The 12,609-nt window shown below is 38.9% G+C and overlaps 4 protein-coding genes across 5 annotated transcripts; all 4 read left to right on the top strand.

Moving 5' to 3' along the window:
- On the top strand, positions 1–922 carry LOC657978 (zinc finger CCHC-type and RNA-binding motif-containing protein 1). Its single transcript, XM_964398.4, has 4 exons — positions 1–182; positions 236–347; positions 392–610; positions 664–922. Exons 1-4 carry the CDS (start codon positions 70–72, stop codon positions 886–888), a joined length of 669 nt encoding a protein of 222 aa, XP_969491.1. The 5' UTR covers positions 1–69; the 3' UTR covers positions 889–922.
- Positions 914–1,815, top strand: RpL32 (Ribosomal protein L32). Its single transcript, XM_964471.5, has 4 exons — positions 914–1,045; positions 1,146–1,245; positions 1,300–1,452; positions 1,614–1,815. The coding sequence occupies exons 2-4, from the start codon at positions 1,153–1,155 to the stop codon at positions 1,770–1,772; spliced, it is 405 nt and encodes a 134-aa protein (XP_969564.1). The 5' UTR covers positions 914–1,045; positions 1,146–1,152; the 3' UTR covers positions 1,773–1,815.
- Positions 1,816–2,018: 203 nt separating this feature from the next.
- On the top strand, positions 2,019–3,331 carry LOC658140 (high mobility group protein hmg-12). The gene is made up of 3 exons (XM_971179.4): positions 2,019–2,168; positions 2,647–2,774; positions 2,818–3,331. Exons 2-3 carry the CDS (start codon positions 2,673–2,675, stop codon positions 3,034–3,036), a joined length of 321 nt encoding a protein of 106 aa, XP_976272.1. The 5' UTR covers positions 2,019–2,168; positions 2,647–2,672; the 3' UTR covers positions 3,037–3,331.
- A 216-nt stretch (positions 3,332–3,547) lies between these two features.
- On the top strand, positions 3,548–12,494 carry Osbp (Oxysterol binding protein). 2 transcript variants are annotated; one of them, XM_008197893.3, is made up of 9 exons: positions 3,548–3,927; positions 3,991–4,050; positions 4,120–4,308; positions 4,353–4,789; positions 5,090–5,265; positions 8,132–8,792; positions 8,843–8,992; positions 11,625–11,960; positions 12,007–12,494. In XM_008197893.3, the coding sequence occupies exons 1-9, from the start codon at positions 3,785–3,787 to the stop codon at positions 12,144–12,146; spliced, it is 2,292 nt and encodes a 763-aa protein (XP_008196115.1). In that variant the 5' UTR covers positions 3,548–3,784; the 3' UTR covers positions 12,147–12,494. The 2 variants fall into 2 exon arrangements, with proteins under 2 accessions (XP_008196115.1, XP_001811527.1); XM_001811475.3 differs by lacking the exon at positions 3,991–4,050 and having other exon boundaries at positions 3,550–3,927.
- The last annotated feature ends 115 nt before the right edge of the window (positions 12,495–12,609 follow it).

Raw genomic sequence — 12,609 nt, 5'->3', positions numbered from 1 at the left:
TGGCGCGTCATTACGATCGTTACCGACTAATCCCGACCTTTAATTTTCCTTTAAATTAAATAAAAAACAATGAGCGGTGGTCTAGTTCCTAGCAAAAGCACAGTTTACGTCTCGAATATCCCCTACGAGCTTAAAAACAACGACTTGCACAAGCTATTCGAAAAGTACGGCAAAATCGTCAAGTGAGTAAAAGTGAGGTTAGGTTGGTTTGTTTATTGCACCCCTTTTTTATCAGAGTCACAGTTTTGAAGGATAAAAACACACGGAAAAGTAAAGGAGTTGCGTTTATCCTATTTTTGAAAATTGAAGACGCTTTAAAATGCGTCGAAGAAACGAACTTGAGAGAGGTAAGGCGGTTTTGAATCTTCGTTACGGCTGACTTTTTTGCTAGATGTTTGGGCGAACGGTTAAGGCAAGCATCGCAAAAGACAACGGCCGGACGACGGAATTTATCAGACGTAAAGACTACCCCGACAAGAGCAAGTGTTTCGAATGTGGTGAAAGTGGACACTTGAGTTACAAATGTGCGAAAAATATCCTTGGGGAAAGGGACCCGCCCCCCAAAAAAGTCAGGAAACGCAAAAAGAAAGTGGCAACTGAGCTTACAGAGGTATTCACATGAAAAAAATGAAACAACAAATTGAGATTTTTTTAATTTATCAGGAACAGAAGGAATTTTTTAATGATTCGGAGTCCGACAATGAGCAAATTAAAGACGACGATGAAACTTTAAGTGCGGCGATTGCCTCCGAACTGGAAAAACAAGAACTTGAGGAATATCGCTACAAAGTCGCGACGGGTAATTATGACGATGAGACGGCCACTGAACCACCGAGGAAATTAATTAAGAAAAGCGCCTATTTCAGTGACGAGGAAGAAAGTGATTAATTTATTTATTTATAATAAAATGTTTTGAAAACTAGGGAATTTTTTCTCGCTTTGGTAACTTTGCGTGCGCAGCGTTGGACCCTTTCCGTCAAGTGACATTTCCCGAACGTGTCAAAAAATACGGCACGTTTCCCATCCGTTAATTTCTGACCAATCCGTAAGTATTTTTGCAAAAACAGCCCCCGAGACAACGCCCCCCGCACCACCAGACACAATTTAAGTGATAATTCCAACCCCTGGTGTTTATTTTGTTATAGGGCAAAAATGGCGATTCGTCCCGTTTACAGGCCTGAAATTGTTAAAAAACGAACGAAAAAGTTCATCAGGCACCAGTCTGACCGTTATGGCAAACTCAAAGTAAGTAACGGCGTGAAATAGGCGAATTGTGAGCGCCCTAACCTCAAATTTCAGCGCAACTGGCGCAAACCCAAAGGTATCGACAACAGGGTTCGTAGGCGCTTCAAGGGCCAGTTTTTGATGCCCAACATTGGCTACGGCTCCAATGCCAAAACGAAGCACATGCTACCCACAGGCTTCCGCAAAGTTCTAGTACACAACGTCAAGGTTGGTAAATTGGCAAAAACGTTGCTATTTTGTGATTAACAATGATGTTTTGAGGTAATTTGCGACTGAAATATCATGTCGATAAACGTGACTGAGTGTCTCACAATAAACTACAACAAACGGCTTGTGTTTTACAAAATGACAGGGTTTTTTCGTTTCAGGAACTGGAAGTGTTGTTGATGCAAAACCGCAAATATTGCGCCGAAATTGCCCACGGAGTTTCGTCAAAAAAGCGCAAAGAGATTGTTGAAAGGGCCCAGCAATTGTCAATCAGGGTTACCAATGGACACGCCAGGCTGCGCAGCCAGGAAAATGAATAATTTAAGCTTGTAACACTTAAATAAAAACTGTTTCGTAAAAAACGTCTTTTATTTATTTGAAAAACCGTTGTGGACAAAACGTGTTTGCAAGAAAAACAAACGCTTGTTGTAAACAATGTGTCTCGGAGTGGTGGGGGTAGACGCTTTGCCGGTTTTAAACAGGGGGGTGAAAGTGTGATCAATTCAGGCATAAATCAATTTCTCAAGCTAGATTAAGGGTGTCTTAGGGCAAAAAAATCATTTTAAAAGAAAAACCGTTAAAATAAAGAGGGATGGTGTTTTGTTTATTTTCCCAACGGCGCGTTGTGATTGGCTGATCGGTTTTGGCGCGTACATGCAGCGCCGCCACCGGAACGCTTTCGAGGTAGAATCACAGTTGACTGCAGCGTTGTTTCGGTAAGTCGATTTTATTTCCTCTCAAAAAAATTAATATAAATTCGTAGAAATTTTGTACAAAACCAGTTAAATCATATAAAAATAATAGTTTTTTCGTGTGAATTTACCGTGCACTCGGTTTGAGCGTACGTTTCGTAGTATCAGAGCAATTAATTCCCGAGTGTTATTTTATCGAAAATTCGCAGCCATGGCCGCTTCCATTTCTGCAACCCAAGCCAGGCTTGATCTCTCTCACACTTGAAAAATTATTTTCTCTGAAACTTGTGGACGCAAGCGGGCGCAGATTGCACGAAATTGAAGCGAATTTTCGCCCCCTGGCCCCGGTGGGGCCCCTCGCGGGCGCCGGGGCCCCTTCGCGTCGGAAAATATTTGGGTGTAGCCGGGAATTTTAATATTATATTATTTTGAGTATGGCGCGCGCGGGTCGCCACTCTTTCGAAAGTGAGCGCCCCCCTTACGCGGATTTGTCCCGTTTCAGGGCGATTTATCCAAGTTTGAGGAAATATGTCGGACGACGCAGCTCCAGCGAAACGCGGCCGCAAAGCCAACGCCGAAAAGGCCGAAAAGAATGATGCCAAAGTCGAGTCGAAGAAGCGCGCGAGAAAAGTAAGTTGAGTTAGTTGTGGCGCAAAATGCTGATTTTGTTCAGGAGGTGAAGGCCGCCGAGGGCGACTCGAACGACGAGGGGGCGGCGCCCGTGAAGCGGGGCCGCGGCAGACCCAAGGGCTCCACGAAAAAGAAGAACTCGCCCGCCAAGCCCGCCAAGAAGGGCACCGGTCGCCGCGGGCGGCCCAAGAAGGAGGAGAGCAAAGACTCGGCCGATGAGGACGGCGAAGAGAACGACGCGGCTGAAGAAGACGACGACTAAGTTAATTTAAGCGCAAAGGAGGTGACCTTCGATCGTTTCTCCGAACATTTGATTTTAAATTCATCATTCCATTTGTCGGTCGTGCCATTTTATGTTTGTCCCGTTTGTATTGTTCATCGCTAGGATCACCTCTTCTAACAATAAGATAATTTTAAGTTGTGTGTATGATATTAAAAATTAGAATATTTATCTGAATTAGGATGAATCTCATGTAACCACACGTCTCTTTGGATTTTTGTGGAATTAGTCTTGTGGATGGTTACTCTTACGTTTCAATAAAAGACTTTCAAATTAGTGTCTCTGTGTAAAACTCCTAACCCGGCCCTGGGCCCATTATACAAATGGCCGATCTTACTAACCTTGACTTGGACGAATCTATTCATTGGAGGCACACTTTTAAGTCAACACAGTCACAAAGACGCGCTTTTAAGGCAATTATTTGGGGCTAAAACCGGGCCCAACTCACCGGTAACAATTGAATTTGGAACTAGCGGTGCCAACCTTGCGCCACTCACGCCCCTAGAATTTCGTGCGTAAATTGCTCAAACAATTCGAATTTAATTAAAATTGGGTGAGTACGGTGGTGATTGTCCCTGGGGCGTGTTTGGCCGCCGTGTCCGGCTGATTTCGGCCGTTTTGGCCCCCCATATGTGACTGTAATTAGGGTTACGTCACTTGGTTTAAAAGATGGACGACGTGTCATTGTGAGTACCAAATAAAAACAATTCTGGTACCAAACTAGCGAACAATGGGCGACGTATCGACGACAAAGTCCACCCTGGCCCAGAACGAGCCAGCCATGAAGGGCTGGTTGTTCAAATGGACCAACTATCTGAAAGGTTACCAACGGCGATGGTTCGTCCTCCAAAATGGACATCTGTCATACTACAGGTATTTAGATTGTTATTTCGGGTCGAATGGGGCCCCTTTAGGCATACGTGTGTTGTTGTGCAGGGCCGAGAATAACGGAGGGGTCCCCACTCTGTCAATTCGGAGACGTAGAAGGTTCAAGGGGTGAGTACGGAGGCCCTGCACAACACCCCGCAAATCGTAATGACTGTCTCTCACCGGCCCCCTTTGCAGGAACCAGGCCGAGATGGCGCACACCTGCCGCGGGAGCATCTCCCTGCACGGGGCCCTGATCTACACCGTGGACGCATGCACGTTCGTCATTTCGAACGGGGGCACCCAGACGTTCCACATCCGGGCGGCGTCCGAGGTGGAGCGCCAGTCGTGGGTCACGGCCCTGGAGCTGGCCAAGGCCAAGGCAATGTAATGCCAATAACCGAAATTAGGGGGTTATACAGTAGTTTCAGTCGCAGCATGGAGTCGGAGGACGACGAGGAGGAGACTGATGAGGGGTCCGGCAGCCCCGAAGACTGGTCCAGTGTCGTGCGCAAGTTGGAGGCGCAACTCAACGACATCCAGACGTGCAGCGACCTCATCCAGAGGCACTGGAAGTCGCTGGTCAAGCCTCTGACTGAGATGGAGACGAATCTGGACCCCGATAGTGTCCAGGCCAAGTCGAAGGAGGTCAGCGAAAGGGCCACTCTCTTCCGGATCAGCACCAACGCTATGATAAACGCCTGTGGCGAGTATTTGAAAACAGCACAGACACACGGCCACAAGTGGATCAGGCTTTTGCAACATGAACGGGAACAAAGACAAAGGTTGCAAGAAATGGTCGAGACCTTAGCCCAGCAACATTCGAAGTTGGAGCAGGCGGCTAACGCCCACACGAATCGGCCCACAGGTGAGCCCCTCCAGTTTTGACAGTCTAACCTCTTTCCACCAAATGTCACTTTTGACATTTGATACAACATTGGAGCGTTTTTTGGTGAAATTCACACGTGTGGTGGCGAAAACGGGTCAATTATGCGAAAAACGAACAATTTGGGGCGTAAGTAACGGTCCGGGGTGAAATTCCGCTCGTTTAATCGATAGGAAAGTTTGTTGACATAACCTCACTTTTTGGATTTTGATCAATCCAACAAGTGTCGAGGCAACAAATTTCCAGTGTCAGTTTTGACGTTGTTTTTTGTTAAAATTTCAGTGAATCCGAGCGATGGGGAGGAGGAGGACGAAAATGAGTTTTACGACGCTGTAGCTGATAGTACAGCGGGTGTTTCAGACGGGCATTTTACTTTGAATATACCGACGGGGACGGGACATCGTAGGAACAGTTCCGATAGTTCGAGTGAACCAGATGAAACGACTGAAACTAAACAAGTTTGTATTCATTTTATTTCATTAATTAGGTGATAACCAGTTTCAAGGTTTCGGTGTAATTTTTTCCCCATCAAATTTAAGTTATTACTGTTTGTTTATCCCAATTACGTCACAATAACCTAATGAAATCGTAATTATTTAATTGGCTACCATTAAATGACCATTGTTTAAGTTTTATCACAAAATAACAGTTTAATCAACGAAAATCGAATTATGCTAAAGAAAAAAACTATTAAGTAATGTCTCCTTTTATGCAATGACAAGGTCAGTTCTCAAGGTGAAAATTGCTAATACATTTATTATGTTATTTGGCTATTATGAGGTGGATGACCTACTCGCATTGTCAAATCAATATCATAATTATTTTGTACAAAAATAGGCACACGTTTGTTTTTCATAATTTATCGTGTCTTTGTAAATATTTGTTTTCTTAACTGCTTGTAAATGAGTCATTTTCTTATTATTTGACTGTGATGTAATTCTATTAAATCGATTTTACGACTATTAGTTAAATTTTTATGTCTTCAATGACACCAATTTGTTTGCAATTGGTGTAAATTTTAAAAGAGAATTTTCCGTCGTTTAAAAATAAATAAATTGGTCAAATGTATTAGTTTAATGATTAATGAGAGTGAACCTTTGGTTATACGGTGATTACTGCTAATGAGCTAAAATTAGTACTTTGATTTTTCGATAAATAAATATAAAATAGAAAAAAAAACAGTTAAAATTCTGTAATTAGAGGTTGGTAGAGAATTGGATAAATTATAAACAAGCTTGATTCTTACACATATTATTTATTTTTTAGTATCACTTATACAAAGTCTAGATAATTTATTTTTATAAAATAAATATTCTTATAATGATTAATGAGAATGAACTTTTGGTTATCGAAATGATTTAGGATTACCTACCTGCCTTACAAAATTTAAATTACATTGGATTCTCCTCGAGATTCACAAAGCTAAAAAATTGAATCAGTGGAGAATGGGTTTTAAAATCATCAGAATTCTTACGTCCATCTCAAAGCTCACGTAAATAATTAATGTCTTATTATTAAACGATTTTTTAATGAGACATTCGGTTACGGCGTTGCTGTTGTGTCATTTTTTAAAAAACTTGCAAATTATGGCAAAAAATTTGTTACTAATAAATCTGTTTCTCTCTGAAAACAATGATGATACACTAGGGACCGATCTGCACACAGCGAATTGAAATTTAATTCAAAATTAAATTAATACAAAGTTAATAGCGATTGCAATAATCTTCTGTAAACCAGCTCCCGATTTCTAAAATGTTGGAAATTTATTAAGATTTTAGTGTTGAATTAATTGCTACAGAAAGCAAGCATATACAGGGTGATTTGTGGCCTACATTAGAAACTTTTTAACGTCTAATATAGCTAGAGTTTTAAAATTTTGTATACGATCCAAGTCGGCCATTCTAACCTATCTTCAAAATAGCTGAATTTTCGGAACTACAAAAAATTGGCACCAAGTTTGAAATTTTAAATAGTAACCACACATTTTTATTGCATATTTCAATTCACTTTCTTAAGCTGAGTAAAATTTACCCGAGTTGTTGGTACTTCTAGTTTTTGACGTATGTCAATTTTTTTTTTGTAAACATTTTTATTTGCCCGTGAGCGCTTTGCGATAAGTGAATAATTTTTTTTGCATTCGATAACCGTAGGTTTGAAGAGTCTTCTAGAATTTTTAAAATTGTCAACTGTCAAAATTCATGGCTAGTATGATTTTTTCAAAATGGTTTTTAAAAAACTGCTATGACTCAGTTTTTTTAAATGGAACGAGTCTATTTTCTTGACGGCAATCGAAAGAATATCGATATTTATAGTGACTTTTATCAACACGTCCTATACCTATCTCTTGCAGTTTTTGAAAAAAATCACAAAAAACGGATTTTACTTCGTAATTTTTATAGTTAATCAAGTAGACCTGGCAACAATTGTCAAACTTCAATATTTTATTTATTTTTTAACTGGTTCATTATCGAATAAGCAGTAAAACATTAATATTTAATTATGATTTTTTATAACATAGTGAATTATGTAAAGTAACTCAGTCAGTGTGCCATCGAATTTTGAACTTCTTGAATGAAAATGGTGAAAAAATCTACATTTCTTTCAATTAATAGCACAATTTTATCGTATTTTTCGAAAGTTTACTTGATTAAATATGAAAATAATGAGCTAAAATTCAGTTTTTCGCGATTATTTCAAAAGCTGTAAGAGATAGATATAGAAGATGTTAATAAAAGTCTGCCTTAAAATTGATGTTCTTTTGATTGTCATTGAAAAAAACAGGGTCACTTTATTTGAAAAAACTGTTTTATAATAATTTTTTAATCGTCACTTTCAAAAAATCATAGTAGCCTTAGAATTTGACAGTTAATAATCCTAAAGACTTGAGAAGACTTTTTGAACCTTTGGCTATCAAATGCAAAAAGAATTATTCACTTATTGTAAAGAGTTCAGGAGCTGTCATATTTTAAATGAACCCCTGCAAATAAAAATTTGCATAAAAAAATTGACATACGTTAAAAACTATGCCAGATAAGTGGGTATATTTTACTCAGTTTCAAGAGGCGAATTCAAAAATGCAATAAAAATAGGAAGTTACTATTGAAAAACCATTTTGAAAATAATTTAGTTGAACTCAAAATGGTCGATTTAGATTGTACACAAAATCTTAAAACTCTATTTATATTAGAAATTATTTTTTTTTAATGTAGGCCCTAAAAAAATCAGCCTCTATTTATTACAAGTGATAAAAATAATGATTTCATTGAAATTGGCTTGAAAAAAAGTGTTACCAACGTGAATTTGTGACCGGTTGGGTGTTCGCAGGTGGTGGTGGTCACTGGCAAATCGACAAACCAAGCACGCAAAGTCCAACAGAGCGACAGCCACGTCGCCACAATTTCCACCAGCAAAAGACAGAGGCGGACTCGGGTCCCCGACAAGCCTCACTATCCACTCAACCTATGGAGCATAATGAAAAATTGCATCGGAAAAGACTTATCGAAAATTCCGATGCCTGTCAATTTCAGCGAACCTCTATCAATGCTCCAACGTCTCACCGAAGACTACGAATACGCCGAAACGCTCGACGTTGCTGCAAAATGCACCGATCCGTGCGAACAACTGGCATACGTTGCCGCCTTCACAATCTCCGCCTATTCAACGACCAGTTCGCGAACTGGTAAACCGTTCAACCCCCTCTTGGGGGAGACGTACGAGTGCGATAGGAGAGACGACTTGGGCTGGAGGGCTTTCAACGAACAAGTATCGCATCATCCGCCGATGGTGGCGCAGTATTGCGAAGGCCGCGACTGGAAGTGTTGGCAAGAGTTTACGATGACGTCGAAGTTTAGGGGGAAGTACCTGCAGGTGATACCGCTAGGGACGGCACAAGTCGAGTTCGATAATGGTAATAAGTTTTCGTGGAGGAAAGTCACCACTACGATACATAACATCATCGTGGGCAAATTATGGGTGGATCAGCATGGTATAGATGATTTAAGAGTGTGAAAATTTGTTTTGACGACACTTGTTTAGGTGATATGGAGATTATCGGGAAAGGGGCTGCGGCCGGGATCAAGTGTCATTTAAAATACATACCGTATTCGTATTTCACAAGAGACACGCAGAGGCGGGTCAAGGGGGTCGTGATGGATGTGGGGGGGAACGTCAAGTGGATTATCAATGGTAATTACAGGAAACTGTAACATGTTTTTCGGGTGATTTCTTTTTAACTCTAAATCTTGTGTTCATTGTAAATTGTGGCTATAATTAAGTCATTTGAAAAGATATCAACGTCGTTTCAAAACTCAATGTATCTTAGAAATGATATTTACAAAATGACCTTTAGAAAATTAAAAAAAAAAACTAGTGCTTTATAAATTATGAACACGTTTTCGGACTAAAACACGTATAAAGACACCAAGGCTTCAAAATGAAAAAACTCTTCAGCCAATCGATAGAGATTTTTATTTTAATTAGCTTGGTATTTTTAATTTTTTTCTGTTATTAAAAATAAGCTTGATATCACGACAATTCTAATTCGTTGGAAGCACAAAATTTTTTGGATATTGATTTATAGCAGATGACTAAACAAATCTGCAGGAAGATTTACAATGCGACCGGAGGGTCTGAGTAACAGACCCAAGAGCAGGTACCCTAATGTAATTACAGGAAACTGTAACACATTTTCGGAGGATTTTCAATCTATTATTGCAATTGCTAGCTACAGAATGTTTTTTAACACCAAATCTTGTGTTCGAACTGTGGCTATAATTAAGTAATTTGAAAAAATATCAACGTCGTTTCAAACTCAATGTATCTTAGAAATGATATTTACAAAATGGCTTTTAGAAAATTTTAAAAAATCTAGTGCTTAATAAATTATGAACACGTTTTCGGACTAAAACACGTATAAAAACACCAAGGCTTCAAAATGAAAAAACTCTTCAGCCAATCGATAGAGAGTTTTATTTCAAATAGCTTGGTATTTTTAATTTTTTTCTATTGTTAAAAATAAGCTTGATATCACGACAATTCTAATTCGTTGGAAGCACAAAATTTTTTGGATATTGATTTATAGCAGACGACTAGACAAATCTGCAGGAAGATTTACAATGCGACCAGAGGGTCTAAAAGTAACAGACCCAAGAGCAGGTACCTTAATGTAATTACAGGAAACTGTAACACATTTTCGGAGGATTTTCAATCTATTATTGCAATTGCTAGCTACAGAATGTTTTTTAACACCAAATCTTGTGTTCGAACTGTGGCTATAATTAGGTCATTTGAAAAGATATTAACATCGTTTCAAAACTCAATGTATCTTAGAATTGATATTTACAAAATGGCCTTTAAAATTTTTTTAAAAATCTAGTGCTTAATAAATTATGAACACGTTTTCGGACTAAAACACGTATCAAGGCACCAAGGCTTCAAAATGAAAAAACTCTTCAGTCAATCGATAGAGATTTTTATTTCAAATAGCTTCGTATTTTTAATTTTTTTTTTTTTTTTTGTTATTGAAAATAAGCTTGATACCGCGACAATTCTAATTCGTTGGAAGCACAAAATTTCTCGGACGATGATTTATAACAGACGACTAGACAAATCTGCAGAAAGATTTGCAATGGGACCGGAGGGTCTGAGTAACAGACCCAAGAGCAGGTACTTTAATGTAATTACAGGAAACTGTAACACATATTTTCGGATGATTTTCAATCTATTACTGCAATTGCTAGCTACAGAATGTTTTTTAACACCAAATCTTGTGTTCGAACTGTGGCTATAATTAAGTCATTTGAAAAGATATTAACATCGTTTCAAAACTCAATGTATCATAGAAATGATACTTACAAAATGACCTTTAGAAAATTTTAAAAAATCTAGTGCTTAATAAATTATGAACACGTTTTCGGACTAAAACACGTATAAAAACACCAAGGCTTTAAAATGAAAAAACTCTTCAGTCAATCGATAGAGATTTTTATTTCAAATAGCTTGGTATTTTTAATTTTTTTTTTTTTTATTAATAAAAATAAGCTTGATATCGCGACAATTCTAATTCGTTGGAAGCACAAAATTTCTGGGACGATGATTTATAGCAGACGACTAAACAAATCTGCAGGAAGATTTACAATGGGACCAGAGGGTCTGAGTAACAGACCCAAGAGCAGGTACCTTAATGTAATTACAGGAAACTGTAACACATATTTTCGGATGATTTTCAATCTATTATTGCAACTGCTAGGCTACAGAATGTTTTTTGCAATCTTGTGTTCGAACTGTGGCTATAATTAAGTCATTTGAAAAGATATTAACATCGTTTCAAAACTCAATGCATCTTAGAAATGATATTTACAAAATGACTTTTAGAAAATTTTAAAAAATCTAGTGCTTAATAAATTATGAACACGTTTTCGGACTAAAACACGTATAAAGACACCAAGGCTTCAAAATGACAAAACTCTTCAGCCAATCGATAGATATTTTTATTTCAAATAGCTTGGTATTTTTAATTTTTTTCTATTGTTAAAAATAAGCTTGATATCACGACAATTCTAATTCGTTGGAAGCACAAAATTTCTCGGACGATGATTTATAGCAGATGACAAGACAAATCTACAGAAAGATTTACAATGGAACCCAAGAGCAGGTACCTTAATGTAATTACAGGAAACTGTAACACATTTTCGCATGTTTTTCAATCTACTATTGCAATTACACGTTGCGTGCTTTGATATGCCTATTAAATCATCAAAATAGCGGCAAATTACAAAAAATAAATTACAGTTTCCTGTACTTGTGGCTTTGTCTCCAGGCACTTGGGACAACCAAGTTGAGATAGCCCCCGTGACGGGTAGTACAGGGAGCTCGAGTAATCCCGTGTACGAGACGGGGCCGTCGGTGGTGGCGTGGAAGCGGCGCATGCCGCCCCCCGACGCGGATAAGTACTACGGTTTTACGCTTCTCGCTGCTCAATTGAACGAACCGGAGGAGGGCGTAGCCCCGACCGATTCGAGACTGCGCCCCGATCAACGACTTATGGAAGAGGGGCGTTGGGACGAGGCAAATACCGAGAAAGTGCGCCTTGAGGAGAAGCAAAGGGCCGTTAGGAGGCGGCGCGAGGCGGAGGCGGAGAAGGCGGCGGCAGAAGGTGTCCCTTTTTTGTGTTTTAAAATTTTTTGAAATGTTAGTTTCAGGGAGGCCCTTTGAGCATTATAAGCCGATCTGGTTTGAGCAAGTCACTGATGAGGATGGGGTTGTTGTTCATGTCTATAAAGGCGATTATTGGGAGTGTAAGGATATGCAAACGTGGGATCGGTGTCCTGATATATTCTAGTAATAAATGAAGCTTGATTAAATAATTTTTTTAAACCGAGGCTGAGGTTTTTTTCCCGGGTACGGTATTTTAAGTTTTATGCTACAAGTCAATGTTGGAAACAATCATATATCCTCCTTGTATATATTCGTTGTATTTTTAGCCAGTTTTAGAATGTGGAACAAGAAATTTACTCAGTTTTTTTTTTTTGTAAAAAGTCACTTTCCGCAATTATGTGATACCAGAGAATGTACATAACGTTACATTGTTTTGTGTAGTGGTTTTGAGAGTATGGAAAATCAGATTGTTGTATATATTGTATCAATCAATGCTTTGCCCGATGTAGAATTCAATAAATTTTCTAATGCATCCAAGTGTTTTATTTCGAGTGTCAAAGCTCGCAAGGTGTGAATGAGAGCGTCTGATTGGCCCAATTTGGTCAGGTGATCAGGCATTTAATCGCGGATTAATGAGTTATTGATGC

Source organism: Tribolium castaneum, chromosome 8 (genome assembly GCF_031307605.1).
Source record: "Tribolium castaneum strain GA2 chromosome 8, icTriCast1.1, whole genome shotgun sequence".
In the NCBI taxonomy this organism is placed as follows: Eukaryota; Metazoa; Arthropoda; class Insecta; order Coleoptera; family Tenebrionidae; genus Tribolium; species Tribolium castaneum.
The sequence above is the reverse complement of the archived record's forward strand: the minus strand, read 5'-3'. Positions and strand labels throughout refer to the sequence as shown.